At 43.2% G+C, this 21,573-nt stretch overlaps 1 protein-coding gene across 1 annotated transcript; it reads left to right on the plus strand.

The window, feature by feature from the left end:
* The first annotated feature begins 937 nt into the window (after window positions 1–937).
* On the plus strand, window positions 938–13,021 carry LOC129346416 (keratin, type II cytoskeletal 7-like). The gene is made up of 10 exons (XM_055003768.1): window positions 938–1,426; window positions 3,546–3,757; window positions 5,627–5,687; window positions 7,144–7,239; window positions 8,678–8,842; window positions 9,842–9,967; window positions 10,381–10,601; window positions 11,720–11,748; window positions 12,368–12,432; window positions 12,491–13,021. The coding sequence occupies exons 1-10, from the start codon at window positions 938–940 to the stop codon at window positions 13,019–13,021; spliced, it is 1,995 nt and encodes a 664-aa protein (XP_054859743.1).
* The last annotated feature ends 8,552 nt before the right edge of the window (window positions 13,022–21,573 follow it).

The raw sequence follows: 21,573 nt of genomic DNA on the forward strand, positions 1-21,573 counted from the left end.
GGCTCTCCATTTAATTGAAGTTTATAGAAACCGCCCCCCCCCACACACCCAGTGGAGGGAAAGGGGGGCTCCTGGAAAGAGCCCAACGCCTGCACTCCCCTCCTGACCACATGTTCTCCTTCCCATAGACTGCCGCTCTGTAAACTTCAATTAAATGGAGAGCCAAGCTGCAAGAACAGGATGCCTACATTTCCCATCAAAACTTGAGGGAAGCTGACAAGTGTCCAACCTGTGTCAGGCGTCACTTGTAGCTTGGATCTCTAGAGTCTGCAAGAAATTGCCATGTTGGGGCAACTGGATATCAGCATCACAACAGTTTCTGATATAGCAAATCATACACTCCAGGAACACAAATGATTAGATAATTACATTTCCATTTTCCATTTTTATATTCAAATCTGAGAGCTAGGCTTCAGAATTATTTTGTGTTTTGCCATGTTGATGGGTCAAGAAGAGGAACAAATATGAGTTTCATCAGTTTGGTGAAGTGACAGAGAGGCATAAAGAAGATATTAAAACCACAGTTTTAACCTGCAGAACGTGGGCGCCCACATGGCATATCCATTGTGACCAGCAAAACTGGAAGACTCCCTTAAATAACTTTCTACTTTTTAATTAATACAAGCCACAGGAATAAATTTCAAGCATAATATCCATCAAATGAAGCTTGCAAACAAAGCAATTCCTTGAAATTTTTCATTATTTCAGAAGTTTATGTTTACTATGATGCTTTGAATGTGGAAAAGCATTTGCAATGGCCCTGAGGCAGACCAAACCCAGGGAAAGTCTAAATTAAAATGATAAACCAATCCAGCTCAGCTCTTCAACAGTATATAAGAGTTGGCTCTGAGGTCTCACGCTAGAGGGCTGCTCTCTCCTTTGTTTCTGCTGCACCTGCTTCTGTGGAACAACCTATTTTGACTCTGAGTAGGTCACAATGACACAACAGATGTCTGCTGGGAGGGCCTTCATTGGCGGAAGGGGATTCAGTTCTGTGTCTGCCATGGGTGGACTAGGCGGGCACAGAACCTACGTGGCATCTGTAGGCCATCCTATCGGAAATGGAAGTGGGGTCCGTTGCTTCAGCAGTCAAAGTCTTTCCAATTTGGGCGGAAGCAGAAGAATTTCTCATGGCGGCTACGGCGGTTATGGTTCTGGATATTATGGAGGCTACGGTGCTTATGGCTACGGTCATATAGGTTATGGTACTCTAGGGTTTGGTGGCAGGATGGGCCATCTTGGAAACGGTGGACTTCTTGGAGGATATTCTAGCTTCAGGGGGGATGGCATTCGAGGCGTCACGATCAACGAGAACCTCTTGAAGCCTCTTCATGTGGGAGTTGACCCCCAAGAAAACGAAGCTCGGAATCAGGAGAGGGAGGAGATGAAGACGCTGAACGATCAATTTGCATGCTTCATTGATAAGGTGAGCAAGCAAAGAATTCTAAATTTCTGATATGAAACAAATATGTGGACCAGGGCTGCAACATAAGCCCTAAAACAAATTATGCCACAACTGGCCCCATAACATTAATGTGTATATGGAACCTATGGGATTTATTTTGCATTATTCTTTTGCACATGGACCTTACACAGATGTTACAGCTGAGATTAATTTCAAAGGGAAAATATCTTAAACACTCACAAATTTGCGGGCAAATATTTTAATATAGTGTTTTCAAATTGATTACATTTTGGATACTGGTAAATTGGAGAGTAGTGAGTTAGCCCCAATTCAACTGCATTTACAATGCAATCCTAAAAACGCATTTTGCGGGGAGTAAGCCCCACTGAATAGATCTGGGAAAGATGCTGAGTAGATCTGCTTAAGATTGTTCTAACTGTTCAGGACTGCATTCATATTAAAGGATCGACTATATTATAATGGATTGGCCCAGGAAATTGCTTCTATAAGGGATAGTATTGTAGTATTGTGGTATATTGCAATGTTAATTGTACATACAATTATGTACATACACACACACATGTACCTTTTTTGCAGTTCAGTTCCTTCTACCTTTGTAACCCTTTCTTCTGTGTAGTATGTCAAACCTCAGACTGTTTAGTTATCTTACGCAGAGCTTTGCCTATACTGACATTTTATTTTTGCCTTAGACAAATTTTACTAGTGGCCTGCATTGTTTTCCAGTTCTTCAGTCCTGAACTGCATTGTTATAACAACAACAATAATCTTAAATCTATTAAGTCCAAATGAAATCACTTGGAGTAAGTTAATTGCAACCAACCTATCCTACTCATTTCAATGGAATTTAAGCATATCCAACTTTATTTGGACTGGTTCCATTGAACTGATAAATTAATGCATAACGTCACAGATTTGAACTTTGACAGCCAGATCTTCTCACTTTAGAATGTCCTTCAAATTTTATTCTAAATTCAATTATTACATGCCTGATTTTTTTAAAAAAATTATTAGGGATATTTAGAATGGATCCCTCCCTGCATAATGTCCTAGTTGTATCAAAAAATTTGGGGTTCACCCTTGAAATTCGTCATACGCTCCCCAAATTTGTTTTGAATCTTCTCTTAGGAGAAAACTTCAACATCGAATGAATTTAAGGCATTGCTTTACAGATGAAACCATTTAATTGACGTTTGGTGTATAGTGGTTTCTACATAAAAGTCTGAAAGACATTTATTTATCCGGAATGCTTTAGAGCTTATTATACTTTGTATTTATTGTGGATCCATTCCAAATACTGTTGTATACATAAAGAAAGGAGTCACCTCAATCCTTTGCTAGACATTTAAGGGATTGTCAGTGCAATCTAAAGAACATTTTCCTGGCAGTAAGTCACATTTATTAGACTTGTGTAGGATTTTGAGTAGACCTGCTTAAGATTGCTCTCCTAATTCATAAATCTGTATTTCCCAGAGCTGCTTCACACAGATCAGTGATCATTGTGTCGGAAAATTGTATAAACATGTATACTGCCACATATGTAGAAGAAGTAAGTGTGACTTTTGCTGCAAAAGCAAAAGTTGGGGGTTATTGCATATAGAGAATCTGACATGCAGCCCAAACATGGTGTGTAAAAGATGCATTTTAGAACAGATACGGGCATACCTGGATGAGCTGATGTAGCAGTCTATCCCGTTTATAGGAATTCCATTCTACGTACAGATCTCCCCTGCCAAGTACCCTTTTACCATTAATTCCAGCATGTACAATTTAGCTCCTGTGAAATTAATTACAAGCACCTTAGAAATTCATATGCATATCTTAGCAATCATTTCTGCTGAGCTGATGAATTAACCTCAAAACTGAAGTCTGTTACAATGTTGTCTTACATTTTAACATCTACTTGCTGAATCTAGTTTTCTTTCTATTATGAGCTCCAGAAACTTTTCCTTCCCAGAAATGCAGTGATGCATTTGAAGATGCAGCACGTAGCTCAGTGCAATGTCCACTCCTTGCAGGAATGCGGAACCGACAAAAAATTTAAGCATCTATTCGGAAAGCAGGCTTCCTTTTGAGATTATTTTCTAATCAAATGTCGTATCACCATTTCTAAATAACACAGGTGCGATACCTAGAGCAGCAGAACAAAGTTCTCGAAACAAAGTGGAACCTCTTACAGGAGTGTGCCGTGCCAGCAAAGAAAAGCCTGGAACCATACTATGAGAATTTCATCAGCAACATGAAAAAGCAGCTTGATTTCTTATTAAGCGAAAGAGACCAGCTAACCAAGGAAGAAGCCTCCATCCAGCACCTAGTGGAAGAATTCAAGAGCGGGTAAGATCATTTGGGCATTCGCTTCATCTCATCCCACAACGTGCCCAACACTCCCTGGCTGCTATATGTTGGTGTTAATCAGGGCTCATTTCGAGGGGGGACACACAGGAACGCAGTTCTGGCAGTTCCCCAAAGAGGTCACATGTCAGGTGGCCCCGTCCTGGATTGGGGTCGAAACGGCCTGGATCAGGCCTCTGACAGGTGGTGGATCACTCTCCTGTTCAGCAGCAGCAGCCCAATCCTGACCATTTGGGGCCCTTTTGCGGCCATTTTCAGCCCCTTTTTGCCATTTTGGGCCTAATTTCAGCCCTGAATGGCCAAGATTAGGTCCAAAACAGCCAAGATAGTGATGTCAGGGGGTGTGACATATGCAAATCAGTTATGCCAATGACACACTTCCAGCGATGTCAAGGGGCGTGGCATATGCTAATGAGTTATGCTAATGAGTTATGCTAATGAGTTCCTCCAGCTCTTTTTCTACGAAATGACCCCTGGTGTTAATCATGGATAGGGTAACCCCACAAACAATTCTTGATCATTGCTTTGCCTGTGTTGAAACTCCTCCCCAAGCGTGACGCGATGTGGCGGAAACACGAAAGGATCCTCCAGCATTTTCTTTAACTTTAAATGCAGCTTCAGGGGTAACATTCTGGGGAGAAGGAGTTTAACTCCCTGTGCCTTTTTCCCAGTAGAAGCTCCCTCCTATATCTTAAGCCACTGTTCAGTCCACTAGGGGAAAATAAATCAAGATGGGTAGCTGTGTTAGGCTGCTTCCACACACATTGGATAATCCACTTTCAATACTCTTTAGCAAACATTTGGAACTGCTTTTCCATGTGTGAAACAAAAAATCCAATTCCAAAGGATTGCTAAAGTGCATTGAAAGTGCATTATTCAATGTGTGTGGAAATGGCCTTAGTCTGTCTGTAACAGTAGAAAAGCGCAAGAGTCCAGTAGCACCTATAAGACTAACAAAGTTTGTGGTAGGATATGAGCTTTCATGAGTCACAGCTCACTTCTTCAGTTAGTCTGTCTGTAGCAGTAGAAAAGAGCAATAGTCTAGTAGCACCTATAAGACAAACAAAATTTGGGGTAGGCTATGAGCTTTGTGAGCCACAGCTTGCTTCTTCAGATCCATTCTGAAGAAGTGAGCTGTGGCTCACGAAAACTCACAGCCTTCTCCAATTTTTGTTCATCTTATAGGTGCTCCTGGACTCTAGTTCTTTTCTAGGGGAAAATAAAGTACTGTATACATATTTTTTTCCTACTGCAAATCAAGAAACTCGGGGGATTTCTACTGAAGATACAACACGGTGGGAAACAGTTTGCCCTTGTTATTCCAACTACCCAGGCCAACATTACCCCAACCCAATCCTCCTCAAGTATTTGAGACCCTTGCTTTGTATTTGAGTAACCCCTTTGTGCTGCTTTCTTTACCTCCACAGGGACCATACAGATACAGGTAGGTCATGATTATAGATTGCCAGGGCTTTTTTGTAATGGTGCTCATCACCAGTACTAAGTTTCGGCATCCTGGCAGAGGGGCTCTCCCAAGTCCTGAGGGTGGCATTGGTGGAATTTGGCATAACCTATATATAAGTACTGGCCTTTTTTAAAAAAAAAATGAAAGAGCGCTGGAGACTGCAATGAATCCAAAGTCCACATATTGCAATGGTAAACAGAACTAGAGAGATTCTCCATTTGCAAGAGAGATTCCGCCATTAGCTTTTCTCTGCTTTGCCAAAAGCTGTCCTATGCGATTTGATTTCATTTGCTTCTCAGTAAAAGTAGCCCTGAAACCGTCTATTTCTCATTGTGGTACAATGGCTTTGAGTTGCACAGAGGTCTTCTTAATCTGTGTTCCAACAGATACGAAAAGGAACTCAAAAGACGTACGGATGCAGAGAATGAATTTGTGCTGCTCAAGAAGGTAAGGAGATTATGGTTTGTTGCTTTAAACTTAAAGCCCAAAACTCTGTTGTGTCATTGGTTTACTTGCTTAAAGTAGTGAAAGTCAATGAAATCCCAGTGGGCCATATCATGGCATTTTCTGGACCTGTCTTTCCCCATGCCCCAGGTCATTTCTGTCTTGCATTTCTGTCTTGTTACCAGCAAGCAGGAAATGACAGGCGGATCCACATTTCCCACGTACAGTACTATTATGAAACCTTGAAAGCTACTTCTGACTTGGACAGCAACCTTTCCTTGCTTGAGAAGCAGCACTTGCTAAGCCCAAAGGAGCTTGCAAGAGTCACATTTTGCTCGTTCCCTTGCCACTGCATGTCCCACTTGTCAGGGGACTGAAGATCTCCCCAGAGCTGGCTTTCTCCAGCTCTCCTCACCTCAGAGAGCTTTTAGGCCTAGCGTTTCCATGCTGTTAGTCAATGCTCCCAAATTTCTCCTTGAAGCCTGCTATGGATGGCATGGTGCATGAATGTGTCTAGAGTGAGAGCTGGCACAAACACTCCGGCCCCGAGTCCTGTATGTTATCATTTGCAAGAATGAAGTCTGCATGAGCAGGAAGCATGTGTATGTAAGCTCCCTTCGCTTGACTGAAAATGTTTTTTTTTTAAAAAAAGCAGCATTCTCAATTCACACATACACACTTCCTGTGCATGCAGACTCTGCACTTACAAGTCGGCAATCACACATAGGTGTAGGTTGGACCATTGAAATTGTGCTCAGTTTCCTTTACACACATTGATTTCAATGAGCAGAATATCATCTGTATGGGGGCTTATGTCCCTGGAGATTCTTTAATTTCTCTTTGATCCATAGAGCAAGATCTGGGGCCAATAGCACCTTAAAGACCAACTGCTATCAGACCCTGACCTTGCTGATGACTGTAGAGCCCCCAAACATGGCTATCCACCTAAAACTCCTCCCTCCAACAATCTCAATAGAATTGAAAGTTGGCATAAGTTTGGAATTTGGTGCGTTCTGCAATAAGAAGTTGTCCTTGAAATATATAACTCCGCTTAGGATGCCATTGGTACATTGCTCCATTTGCCATTATTAAAGTTTGACCTTTACCGCCTGCCACCAGTTAAACACTGTGAAATATTAACTTACTACAGCCAATTTTTCGGATATCGAAAGTCGATGCCAAACATCAACTACTCATGCACCTGGATTTTTCCCCCCATCAACATTTGCAGAGAACTTTTGGAATTAGAGGAGCACATTTTCCCCCGTTGTATAATTTCTTTATGGCTCATACATACTTCATTGGTACAAAATAAAACAGTGTCGCTTTAACTCCCTGCTTCCTGGGTGTATGTTTAGATGCTTGTTCAAAGTATCTCCAAGCTTCAGCAGGTTTTGTCATGACACCCTTAGCAACTCGAGGTGGTTCATTTTTAATCTGTTGTTAAACCCTCCTTTAGGATGTAGACTGCATCTTTCTGAGCAAGGAAGAACTGGAGGGGAAACTGGATTTGCTTAGTCGGGAACTGGAATTCCGCACATGCGTCCATGCAGAGGTAAGGTTGAACCACACAAAGTCTTTGTTAAAGAGACTTGCTACCTCGCTGCCCTACCACCTGGAGTCACTTTCCCGCTCACTTCCTTATAGTCCATCCTCCAAAGCATTGCTCTCCAAAACTACTGACACCTTCACCTCCATTCCCACCCATATCAGCAGGGTCCAATTGCAGAGGAAAGATTCTCAGAATTGCAGCTGTCACGTGGCTGGAGGTATCTCTAAAGGGTACCATAGCAATCACGAGGAGAGAGTCAATTTAGATAACAATGTACTAAAAAGGAATATAAGATTGATATCTATTCAATGTTACAGAACATGCTTCACAAAAGTAGCGAACAGACGCATAAGGATGTGTTTTTCCCCTTCTTTTGAGCATATGTTTATTTCTTTAATATGTTTATATGCCACCTAGAGATGGGCACGAACTGGGGGGGAAATGAACTGTGCGGTTCGTGGTTCGTCGCATTTCATGAACCATGAACTTTCACAAACCTGCCCCGGTTTGCGAACTGGTTCATTTGGTTCGCGAAAACTTCACATCCGGGTCAGCAAATCGTCACTTCTGGGTCAGCAGAAGGTCTGCAGAAAGTCCATCCCCTGTTACCTAGGAAACTGATTGATCGGTGCCAGGCTGTCTGCAGTGAAAAAACGAACCAAACGAACCAGCCTAAAGTTCATGGCGGTTCGTCAGAAATGGGCTCTGACAAACTGCTGATTCGCAAACCACAAACTGGCCCAGTTCGTACAGAAGTTTGGTTCATATTTCGGTTCGTGCCCATCTCTAATGCCACCTTCCTGCCAATGCAGTCAAGGCAGTTTACGATTCAAAATAACTGCCTACAGTTTTGCCTCAGATCCCACACTAAATCTAGATGTCCACTAACAGAAGGCATTTCTGTGACTTCCTCACTTCCCCCCCCACATGCTACTTCTGAGTGCAGCATAAGGGACCCTCAAGAACAGCAAGAAGAACAACTTGGAGGTCTGCAGTAGGCGAGGACGATTAGACAATTAGATAAAAATCATTTACTGAAGGACCTGACTTAATAGAAACAAGGAAAAGTAGATAGGGAAGATGAAAATAAGCATATCTGGGTACCAATTCCTCAATAATGTTTTAAAACTTGTCCATAATGATAAGATGAAATAGTGGCTTCTGCAGGAGACAGTCTATTGGACTCATGGCTTAAATGGGGTGGGACTTTTGAACAATAGCAAGATTGTCCGAGCATGGAAAATGTACAAAGTAATTTCCCATTTTATCACTGAGTAACCCCAGACAGCCTCTGTTCATTTCACGTAAGGAGCTCAGAGCTTCCAGTTTTCCACCAAGTTGCTTCAGCCCATTTTCTGTTTTAGAAAACTGACCACAGAAGGGAGAGAAAAAAGTGGACTCTCTTGGATACCTGATTCTTACGCAGACCTTCATCTTGCAGGAACTAGCACAGCTAGACTCTCAAGTCTACGACACTAACATCCTTTTGCAAATGGACAATAGCCGAAACTTAGATGTTGACCTCATTATCAAAAATGTTGAAGCCTGGTATCAGAGCATCGCCCACAGGAGCAAAGAGGAAGCAAATGCTTTATACGAAAATAGGGTAAGAAAGAGCATGGCTGTTCTACACTTATTTGCAATGCAGTCCTAGAGAGAGTTGCACCTTTCCAAGTCAATGAAGTCAGTAAGTTTAGAACTTTGCTTAGGATCGCACCATTAGTGGATGTTCTCATTTAGTAAGTCCACCTGTTGCCACTGCACACAATCAACATACTTGTAGTGGTTTCATGAGCATGCACTGGTTCTAGTCTGTAACTATTTGGTGTGAACAACACAGGTACATTATGGGGAAAGTGTTGCTTATCTTTTCCTGGGGTGTTTTCAATTTTCCCACTTTGGCTGCAGAACCGGGATTTCTTTTTTTTAATTATTTTTATTTTATTTATTTAAGGAAAAGATAAGATTTAACAATAGAAAGAGCATAGAAAAGTTTATACAAACAGTACTTGAAATGAGTTTGAGACTTATAGTAACTTATACAAATAACAACATCTAAAATTAATTTATAACTTAAACAAGCACTACATTTAAAATTGAACTAAGCTGATAAAGGATATAGTAAAAGAATTTTAATAACAGAACTTCGTTATGTTGTAAACCTCCTTCTCTCCTTGGTTACTTATACAAAATTTAATATCAACTATTTTATTAATCATTCCCTGTGTTTCATCCTTTTATCTTTATAGTAAGTTATACTAAGTTACCTGGGATTTCTAGCATCTGCTGTGACCTTATGGCTTTGCTGTAGTATTTGACCAAGTTATGAGATGTGTGGGAACCCTGCTCCATCTTTTGGCTTCTCTCAAAATTTCTCTGATGTTTTGTTGAGAAAGAATGAATTCACTTCACATTTTGCTTCAGATGAAACCTGGTGACAACTTAGGCATGTGTGAAATCCCAACCTTGAGATGTTTTCCTAGATTCACTGAAACTCACTGACTTTTGCCAAAAATTCTTCAATTATTTCACTTGAGGAAGCACCTCCAAATTTCCCTTTAAGCAAAAATGTTAGTGAAGCCTTTTTCTTGTCTCTGAACATCAGTTCCTAGAGCTTCAGGAGCAGAGAGGGAAATATTCCGACGATCTGAAAATAAACCAACATGAGATTGCTGAGCTGACCCGGTTGCTCCATAAGATGCAGTCAGAACATGACATTGTGAAAAAGCAGGTAGGAGAGACGTGGCATATATTATTTCCTCTTTGAATCTGATGGATATATCCTAGAACAATATTAGGATGGACTGAGACAAAATTGCTTGTCATTTTGGAAGGTGAACCTTTTCCACATAATTGAAACATATCTTGTTTTGGAGTTTCATCAGTACTATTTGCCAAAATTCTTATTTGTTAAAAAGAGCCCAATCTGCTTTGGTTTCGATTGTTCTCAGTGCCATCATCATTTAGCCAAGCCCATCTTTTATTTATTCGCTGATGCCCACTGATGCCATGGTTTTAGGCTTAGTACCATTATAACGTATATACCAGTCTCGTTTCTCCTTTGAATCAACTCAGTTGTGGTTATGGTTTTATTATTATTGTTGTCATTATTACTACTACTACTATTACTACTATTTTGGACAGGTTGATTGTTTGCAGTCATCGATCTGTGACGTTGAACAGCGTGGCGATGTTGCTCTTAAAGATGCCCGGGATAAGCACACCGAATTGCAAACTGCCCTACAGAAGGCCAAAGATGACCTGGCTCGCTTGCTGAAAGACTACCATGAGCTTCTGAATACCAAGCTGGCCCTGGATATCGAAATTGCTACATATAAGACACTGCTGGAGGGAGAAGAGAGCAGGTGAATATGGATTACTTTAAAGATTTGCATGCATAAACACCCCAGAAATTTTGCAAGTCTTATTTTAGGCTCCTTGGAAACCCCTGCAGATGTTCCACCTGGGCAGGACCTTTCAATTTGACTGAGATTTCATCCTATGCCCGTTTTTAATTGATAGCTAGAATTCATTGGGCGCCCTTGAGAAATGTGGCCTGTATTACTGGCATTCTTTTAACTTGCCTTGAAAGTCTCTCTGATCCTTTATCGGAACAGGAATCTTCAAAGTCAAGTTGAATTTCTCATTAGGAAAAATTCATGTCATGTTGATGTCACTCCCAAAAGTGACGTCGTCATGACACCATGGGAGTGCTCCTGGGATGCCTGTTCCCTCACCTTTCCTCCCCTGCCAACCAGGTGAGTGGAGGCAGGGCGGCAGAGGATGGGAGTGGGAGATTCCCCGCCCCTGACCCCAGCAGGAAAATAGCATCTCTAGTCCCGCCTGGCATCTCCTCCATTCCTTGGAATTAGGTAGGGGGAACTGTGGTAACCCTGAGATAGCTGAAGGGTCTGACTCAGTACAAGACAGCTTCATATTTCTGTGGTCATGTGTTCACACGGAGGGTCATTCTCCAATAAAATCTGATTGGATTGGAGGAGGGTTCCACACCCTTATCCAACCAGCATTGTAGAAGCCAGCCCTCTGTTTTGTGCCGTCCTGATTTTCTCTGTCATGATTTTTTCAGACACAAAATGTATGATGGTTGCCATCATATGATAAGTCTTTCTCCCCATTTCTGTTCAGCTTCTCATCAGATGGTGCTTGCAGGGCTGAGGAAATTCACAAAGGTTTTCCTGGATGTTACATTATGCCTTCACCAATGTTCTTTCTCCCTCCTGATGGCCGCTGGAGTGCCAGCAGGCAATACCCACTGGGGTCTTGATATCTCCTGCCCTGAGTGGGCAATGGCAGTTGTATTTCTTGCCCATGCCCCATTGGATCCAATACAATGGGACTTTTCTGCAGTTCCCATGCATTACAATGAGATTTTCACAGGAGAAGTTAGTGAATTCTTCCCAAATCTACAGTCAACATAATCTAAAAGCAACACTAATCATTATCTTTTCTTTTTCCTGAATAGGATCTCCACAGGCAACTTTGTCAGTATTGGTAAGTATAAATAAAATTGTATTGTATTAGGGTCGTCTTTTTTGCAATGCTGTTATTGCCCTCTTTTGAGCTGAAGTGGAGCAGAAAGAAATATTTAAAATTTTAAAACAATTATTTTTACCTCAGATGTTGACTATATCATTTACTACAATTACTTCCTTTATTAAGTTGCCTTTCTCCCTAATGGGGATCCAAAGTAGTATATGTTGTTCTCCATTTTGTCCTCAAAACAACTTGGTGAAGAACCCAGAAGTGACATCACACCTCTCTAAAAACTGGCCTCTGCCCCGGAAGTGATGTCAGTCTTCTCTAGGAATCATTACAAAATCTATGTTTTGGTATTTCAGCCAATTCCTAGCGAAGTATGATGTCATTTCTGGGTTCTCCCGGAAATGACATCATGCCAGTGGCCAACAGCCTCCCCCCATGTCCCTATCCCTCTGGTATCCTGCTGGTTGCCTTTCAGAGGCATCTGATTTACCACTGTGTGAACCAGAATGTTGGACAGATGACCATTGGTCTGATCTAGCAGCCCAGTGCTTATGTTTTTACATGAGTTTCTTAATACAAAGGTCTACATTTCAACTGAAATTTCTGAGTATATTTTTTTCCTTTGCAGATGTTGTCAACCCTCCTTATATTGAAGACTCCCTTGGCTACCCAGCTGCTTGTGGATATGGTCCTGTTGGTGGAGGATATGGTGGAGATCATGGATTAGCCTTTAGTGCAGACTTCGGGAAAGGATACGGAGTATTTGGAAGACGTAGGAGCTACAGTGGTATATGTGGAGGAGGATATGGCAGAGACTACAGTGGTGGACGAGGTGGAAGAGACAGTGGAGGATATGGAAGACGTAGGAGCTGGAGTGGTGCATGTGGAGGAGGATATGGAGGACCATGGGGTGGAGGCTATGGTGGAGGCTATGGTGGAAGCAGTGGTAGAGGATACAGTGGAGGTGGATATGGTGGAAGCAGTGGTGAAGGATACAGTGGAGGCGGATATGGATATGGTGGAAGGACTGGTGGACAATACAGTGGAGGCGAATATGGTGGAAGGACTGGTGGAGGAGACAGTGGAGGTGGATATGGTGGAAGGACTGGTGGAGGAGACAGCGGAAGTGGATATGGTGGAAGGACTGGTGGTGGATACAGTGGAGGCGGATATGGTGGAAGCAGTGGTGGAGGATACAGTGGAGGCGGATATGGTGGAGAATCTAGTGGAAGGCGTAGGAACTGGAGCTCCAGAAGTAGTGAAAATCGCCCAAGGACTGTAGACAGTAGCACAAGTGCGGGTCGACCCTCTGGAGGGGCAGAGAGCTCAGGAAGGGGATACGGTTCTAGGAATGCATCTGGCTCTTTTGGCCGTGGTCAAGGATTCAGCTCAGGAAATGCGCAAGGACCAGCTTTTTATCCAGGCATGCGACGTGGGAGTATAGTTGAAAGTATCCCTGGTGGAGGCTGGACTTCTGGTTGTTACCCGCCAGCAGGTGGCATCCCATATGGGAGTGGAGGGTATGTTCCCAAGATTGTAGGTGGCCCTGTAATTGTGGGCGGAGGTCCTGGTATAGACGTGGGCTGTGTTCCAGCTGTAGGAATACCTGTTGGAATCCCAACTGTTGGTGTCCCTGCTGTAGGTATTGGGGGCATAGGCATCAGGAAAGAACCCTATGTAGAAGTAGGACCCCCAATTGGTGTGTGTTACCCTGCACCTCCTGTAGGATCCCAAATAGGAGTATGCTACCCTGGAGCTGGAGGCCCCATCATTAATGCTTAAATGTAAAAATTAGAGATGGGCACGAACTGAAATACAAACCAAAGTTTGTCACGAACGTCGTTTTTTTGGTTCATGAACTGGCAGTTTGTTAGAGGGCATTTCTAATGAACCGTGACAAACCGCGGTGATTTTTAGGCCGGTTCGTTTGGTTTGATACTGCAGACAGCCAGACACTAATCAATCATTTTCTAGACAATGAGGGGGATGGGCTTTCTGCAGACCTTCTGCTGCCCCGGAAGTGACATATTCATCATGAACCAAATGAACCAGTTTGCAAGCCGAGCAATTTTATGCTGGTTCGTGGTTTGTGGTTCATGAAACACGATGAAGCATGAACTGTAATGACTCAACATGTTCCCGGTTCGTGCCCATCTCTAAAAATCTTTATACCCTAACTCAACATCTTGGAAGTAATTAGGACTTGCAGCAGCAATCAGAATCTCTACCAAAGCTACAGGAAGGCAGAAGTGGGGTCTCAATTCCCCCCCCCCTCAACATTAATGCTTTTCTGCATTTGCGTTCCAGAGAGTTTATTACTTCCTTCAAGCAAGGTTGTGTGTACGCACTAGTATCCTCATGAAACATAACCTTTGGCTCATTATTAATTTTTCCTACCGGTTATCTCCGAAGCAGAGAAGCAATTCATAATCTTTAGTAGAAGGGGCTTTGCTAAAGTATTTTTTAAAGTTTCTCTTCAGAACATTAATTAACTGTGCAATCCTAAACAGAGTTATACCATTCTAAATCCATTGAAGTCAGTAGGCTTAGAATGGTATAAATTTACTTAAGATTCCATTGCAAGAAATTTAGTTGGCTGTTTTCATCACAATTTTACTGTGCTGGGTGTTACAAATATATTTGCAGCATTTTTTTTTTAAAAAAACCCCTCTTTGTTTCCATCCTATGCATTGATTACATTGTACAATGGCAGTGCTAACACACAATGTCAACTCATTCTAAACAATTCAATAGGTAAGCTGTACTAGCATGAAAAAGCAAACTATTGAGCACATCTTCAACAATCTCACTGTACCAAATCAACAAACATTGTATAGTATTTCTGATCAATTTGGCGTGCAAATTAAGTGGGGTGCAAAACAGAGAATTTATTGGCAGGTGGGTAATGAATATGAATATTCTGGAGATGAATGGGTGTGCCAGGGCAGAGGGGAAAATGTACTTTTTTGTCTATGGAGAAGGATGTAGTGTTCAGGAGCCCGTTCTCTTGACTAGTGTTTTAATATGTGGAGTCAGGATGGAACACCCAGGTCATCTGCCATTGCCACCATTGCCCGAATCCAAGATACTTGGGTGCTGTGACTTCTTACATGAAGGACAGAAGTCATGTCTGGCGTCAAGCTCAGTCAGCTCACCTTGGAAAGGAAAGCCTGGAGGAAAGACCTCCCTGACTACAATCCAGAGGAGTCAGCTACCGTAGTCTGTAGCTGCAAAATAGTAAAAAGCTGAATAGCACCTATGAGACTAACCAACTTTATTCTAGCATAAGCTTTCGAGAACGACAGCTCTCTTCATCAGATGCATCTGAAGAAGAGAGCTGTGGTTCTTGAAAGCTTATGCTACAATAAAGTTGGTTAGTTTTAAAGGTGCTACTGGACTCCCTGACTGTAAAGACTTCTGAATGCTGATCCTCAGATAGAAACTCCCCCACCCATTGCTATGAAGCAGGGACCCCCAATCATTTTTTAGCCTGTGGGCACCTTTGAAATTCTAACACAGATTAGTCGGCACAACCACAAAATGGCTGCTGTAGTTTACCTTCAGTTACACAGTGGACATTTTTGTGCTGTGGTGCCACCAAAACAACATTTTGAAAAATCTGCACAACCAATCAAATTTCCAATGGCCCATGAAAAGCCCCACCTAGCCCTGCCCGCTTTCTAAAAATACTTGTTGGGCACCAGAAAAGGTGTCTGTTGGCACCACGGATCCCCTAGGCATCATGCTGGGGACCCCTGCCAGGAAGACAAGAGATCAGCTTCTTTAAAAGAAATAGAAACTTAGAACTGGTATTTCCGTGATATTGCTTGAGCCGCTGGATTTTACACCAGCTAGTGTGTTGGTAACTGTACAGCCATTCAAATTCACCAGCTGTGTGTCAGCAGTAGATCCTGTCATTTATGGGTGTGATTTCCCAAGCAATAAGCATATTACACTTAAGCTGAGTGTTTTCATATGATATCACCCTCCTTTTTTGTCACTGTTGAGTATGTATCAGATCTCAAGCGCTGTACTTTTTCATACAGCTGATGGTCTCAGGTGCTCTCCCTCCAGCTGGCATGTTTGGGATCAGCTGGTGATTCTCATCTCAGTGCATGAAATTGTCACAGCATTACATTGCACTTTACGGGTTGTCAAAAACATCAACGTTTCTGCTGTTCTGTACAATAAAATGCACAAAGGATCAAAATGTTGTCAGTGATATTTTAGCAAGAATGCCTTGCAGAATAAAAGGTGGCCAACAGAATTCTTCCTAGAATCACATTCAAACCAAAAGGACATGTTGCACCAACTCTGAACTTTGCTAAACGATCACAATTCAGTTTTCCACTTTAAAAAAAATGGGGGGGGGGGGGTTGATTACTACCTTCGATGGGTAAACTTTTAAAAATGGAGATCCTCGTTCATTTTAATAAAGTTAAGTACCAATTTGCCTAATTTGAGAATTTTAATACTTTTTTTAAGCCCCTAAAACTGACAACATCCCTGAAAAAGAAATTGGATTTCTTTAAAAGAAAAACTGAATTTGAAGATGCTGGTCTGGAAAATCCACCCTCCCGTCCAATTCAAATGTCAGTGTCAGAAAAAGTCTGGAATCCTTTTGAAACCTTAAAACCATCATTTGGAGATGATGGGCTGGAAAATAGATCTCTTCCACTGAGAGCCAAGCTACAAGTGATGACTGACACGGGTTGGACACTTGTCAGCTTCCCTCAGGTTTTGGTGGGAAATGTAGGCATCCTGGTCTTGCAGCTTGGCTCTCCGACTGCTGTCCAACGGACTTTTCAACTGTCACTTGTCCAACATTCCGCCAAGCTGCCTACAAGCTGCTTGCTGGGGGCACGGGATTCCCTGCCCCCAGTAAGGGACTGGCAATCCTACAGGAGATGTGCCAAGACTTGCAGTCCCTCAGGACCCTCTGCCAGTCAGCAGGAATGGCGGTGGCTGAAGGCCCAGGCTTAGGTGGCACAAAGGGGGGGGGGATGTCATACTAGGTGCACACAACCTTCCTGCAAACCCAGAACTGAGTGCTGAGAGTACTGATTCTTCACAGAATCCTGGCCAGAGCCCAGCACAGCCCCCAGAGCCTCTACACTGCCCACTGATGCAGCTGAGCTGGATCACCGCTCAGCCTATTTAGGATGAGGCTTGAGAAGGTTGCATTGCTGGATCAAGTGGTTTAGAAGGTGTTAGTCCTGTGCTCCAGGGCCCTGCTGCTCTGCCCTTCTGATCCTCGCTGGCTGAGCCACTCACTTATTCCTGAGGAGTCCATCCCTACAAAGCGCAGGGCAGGTCCCAGACCCTGGTCATATCTTTTATTGCAACCAGCCAAAATACTGCAATATCACAGCTGGAATTTGCAAGAAATTTCCTCTGACAAAAGGCAAAGACTCCCCACCCCCAGTCCAGAATGCCACTTGCGCAAGAAAATGCGATATTTCGCATTTTCCCCATCGCGATCCGGAACATGGCGGCATGCAGTGCCGTCAAGTTAGTCATCTGGAATCGGCCCTGTTCTGGCCAAGCTTTTTTACTGAGATTAATTCTACTGGCATTTTTCCTTCAGTTGGAAACAGAGTATTGTGCCTGAATTTAATAAGGGCTCAAATCCATTTCCTCAAACTATTGACAAATTAACTTGCTGAACGTAGGGCCAAGCTACAAGTGATGAATGACACTTGAACGGCAAGTGTATTTCTCCCTGTTCACTTGCCCTCCACTCAATCCACTTGCCGTTCAAGTGTCATTCGTCATGTGTAGCTTGGCCCGTAGCCTCCAAGTGTAGAGCAAACTGGAGGTCCCACCAAGTCACTTCCAGATTTTGACAGAAGTAAGGTCAGTTCAGCGGCACAGAACTGGTGTATGCTCCCCCTCATTTCATCCTGTCAGCACCTGAGGAGACCTGGCATCCTATAGAACAACTCAGATACATGAGAGAAGATAGAGTGTGAGGGAGGTCACACAAAAGTGACTGAGGGCCAAGCTACACATGACGAATGACACTTGAACGGCAAGTGTATTTCTCCCTGTTCACTTGCCCTCCACTCAACCCACTTGCCGTTCAAGTGTCATTCATCATGTGTAGCTTGGCCCTCAGAAGAGAAGAAGAGAGAAAGTTCCGGAGTTAACAAGCAGATTTGTTTAATAGACTTTTCCTTATTACAGCTGCCCGGCCCTCAATTAATTACTATCCCACTTGAAACAATAAACAGCCACCACAGTTTGGGCAGAGGGAAATCTGGAACAGGTTTGTGGCACAGCTGTGTTCCATTTCCCTAATTAAAGATGGCTGCTTTAAGCCTCAATGTGGAAAAATGCAGAATCAACACAAATACTTTTTTGCCCCCTCAGTCAGAATGAAAGGCAGACACAGTATTTTGGGTTCTAAAGTGGGCTGCTTTATTAAAATTACAACAATCAAACATCAACTATGGCAGGGGACTAACTAGCGGTACAGGTCAGGCACTAGGGCCACTCCTGGACCTCTGCCCTGACCTGTCTGGGCAAGACACCCACCGCCCACCCAGGTGCGAGCCATCCATTCTATGGCTAGGACCTGGCCTGGCCAGGCGTGGTGGTTCACCCCCTTAAAGCTCCCCCACCCGGCCGTACAGCAGCGGGGGTGGGGGGAGAGACTGGCTTGTCCAGGGGTTCTCCACCCAGGGCGTCTGTCCTCGCAACTGGGCCGTACAGCAGCCAGCCGCTCCTGACAGACCCCTATTCCCCACCAATGGGGAGGTGCCAAGGGTGCTCACCGGCCCGCTCAAATTTCCCCCTAACTTAAATCCTGCCCCCAAGGAATTACCTCAGTCTCACCTTGCCAATTACCTCCCTCTTCTCACAGTGCAAGGTAGGTGAAAAAACTCCCTTCCCAAATGCCAATCAGGGTAGGAGAGAAAAATTCCTACCTGGTCCCAAAAGGCGACCGGCTAATCCTGCACTGCAATAGGGTGAGTGGGTGGGCTGAGCACGAGGCGCAACTGGACACTAAGGGGGCGGAGAAGACTAACAAGGTTGCCAACTCTGCCCCCATGTGAACGCCCCGTATGCCGGTGGTGCGCCTCCTGCCTTCCTCCATCCAGGGAGGCAAAGTACGGCCCCCTGCCTGAGTGGCTGTTGCCATTGGTCAGAAGGGCCAGATTTTTTTCTTATGAGGGCATTACAGCCATTTTTTATTGGGAAAACCAGAGGGGAGCATTTTCAATCTGGAAACATGGCAAGAAGGGAAAGGGGCTAAATCTCCCTGCCCCCCATGACAGTCTTGCTCCACCCATGGCCCATTTTTTAGGGCCCAATTACACATCTAACCCCAGAAGTGTAGAAATTTTGGCCCTTTGATAAAGGTCATTGTGAATTCTTTTTTCTTTGTATCTTCTTGATGATAAATCCTGTTTGTTAGGAGTTTGTTGGGAGACACCAATAAAAGCATTTGTAATTCATTCCTGGCTTTTGTTACTGATTTTTATCTAAGGAGCTTTTAACAAATTACATACTTGGGATGATGGTTACATACTTGGGGTGATTACTGTTCAGATGGTAAGAGATGAGATGCTGAAAAACATTCATTTTCTTAATTAAGGAAGAATATATGACTCACCTATTTGTACAGCTTTTCAAGATGGGCTATTTTAAGGGCTACTCAACAAATTATATGTAGTTATATATATAATGAAAAATTGGGCTAGACTTATATAAACTCTTGGCTTGCTTGAATTCCTCAGATGTTTTGCCTGAGAAAGAATCTCAAGTCTATTTTGAATTTCACTTTGGGTAAAATAAAATCATATAAACATACGAAGCCGCCTTGTACTCTTGGTCCATTGGTTCACTCACCTCAGTATTGTCTTCTGGCTCGTAGTGGCTCTCCAGTGTCTCAGGTGAGAAAGGTCTTTCTTATCACCTTTCACGTCAGAAAGTTTTAATGGGAGGTGCCAAAGATTGAGCCTGGGACCTTCTGCTTGCTAAGCATACATTCTGACACTGAGCTTATGAACATGCCAGACCTGAGTCACACCACAGGTTCAACTAGATGTGCGTTGTTTGGAGGAAATTCTTAAGGTTTTCCGGCAGAAAGAGATCTGCTCAGATGCCTGTTAGTATGATTCTTTTCTTTAAAACAGGAAATGCCAGGAATGGAATCTAGTACATTCTGCATACAAAGCATGTATATTATAATTGAGCCATTGCCCCAACACAAAAACTACCATGTTAGACCACCAGTCACCCAACCCAATATTGGCTACTTTGACTGACAGGATTTCAGGCAGAAAAGGGGAAAGTCCTTTCTGTGGTCAAGACCCTCAATGTAACTCAACACCTGTACCTGATGTCCTTTAATTAGAGGTGCTGAGCATTGAACGTGTGACTTCTTGAACACAAAGTATGCGCTCCACAACTCTGGCTTGGATCCAGGGATTCTCGAGCAAGACAATTGAATGGTGGCTGGACAACTTCAAAGATTCCTGGATGGATCTGATTGTTTAAAACCGTCCCAATCTGGTTTCGGAACTGGTAATTCAAGTATCATTTGTTACTTGTAGCTTGGCCCTAAAACAGTCTTAGAGCCAAGCTACAAGTGACGAATGACACTTGAACAGCAAGTGGATTGAGTGGAGAGCAAGTGGAGGGCAAGTGAACAGGGAGGAATATACTTGCCGTTCAAGTGTCATTCGTCACTTGTAGTTTGGCCCTGAGTCACCACGATGGATGACCTGTACCATTGACTGAAAGGGCCTTCTTGGTTGTGGTGCTGATGTTGTGAAATTCTCTATAAGGAGATTCATCTTCACTAGTGGGCGAAGTCCTTTCTGTTTCATTTGTTTCCCCCTTTTTAGCCCTCCTTCTTGTTTGTTTTTAATTGTTAATTTATATATGTGTGGGTGTATTGTTTTGAAATTTGCAGTTAATGTTTTTTAGCAGCTTGTTGCCTGAAGTGCCCAGATTGTAAGGAAAGGCAGCATAAAATGGGCTTAAATAAATAACACGTTGTGTCTTGGTAAAAATAAAAGCTTCCTCTCCCCCCCCCCACCTCCCTTTCATTCTCTCAGACTTCCTCAGATGTTTTGCCAGGAAAAGACAAACAAGCTCGAGTTCGCTTTGCATTTTGCTTTAGGTAAAATTTCACTGCAAACCAACAATTCTAATTGGATTTATGACATGGAGCTACTTGGAAGCAGACTTCGTATAGCAGGTGATACCTGCCGTAGCTATCATGCCTGAAGCTGTTTATGATATGAATCCCTGTGTCATGTGTAGATTTTCCACCAGGGTTCAAGTTATAGAGGGGCCAGGCGGTCCAGTGCCTTACCTCTTCAGATGGGCTTCCTTAGCTCTATTTAGAGTGATCCAGAGAGCATCACGATCCCTACTCCTTTATTTACACCCAGGGACCTTCTGGACAGCTCTTTCACCCTTCCTTAGAGCACCCTTTGCTGGATCTCTCTGTTCAGCACAGCTTGCTCCCAGGAACGTGTCCTTAGGATGGCAGATAGTGACGCTGGCCCACCCGTTGTAAGAATCTCTGTGATAATATATGTGAGTGCATATAAGGATTATTATTATTATAAACTCCATTCCTGAATCCTGATTCAATTATCATTTCAGCTACAAACTCACTAAGAGTGCTGTTCCAAGCAGAGTTACGCCCTTCTAAGTCGTTGACTTCAATGGGCTTAGAAGGGTGTAACTCTGTGTGTTGCAGTGCAAGCCTAAGCAGAGTTACTCCAGTCTAAGTCCTAACTCTGTTTAGGATTGCACTGTGATTCTACTTTAGGCGAACCACTATTTTCTTAATCCCCAGCTTCCCATGTGCCA

The sequence above is a fragment of the Eublepharis macularius genome, chromosome 19 (assembly GCF_028583425.1).
Source record: "Eublepharis macularius isolate TG4126 chromosome 19, MPM_Emac_v1.0, whole genome shotgun sequence".
In the NCBI taxonomy this organism is placed as follows: Eukaryota; Metazoa; Chordata; class Lepidosauria; order Squamata; family Eublepharidae; genus Eublepharis; species Eublepharis macularius.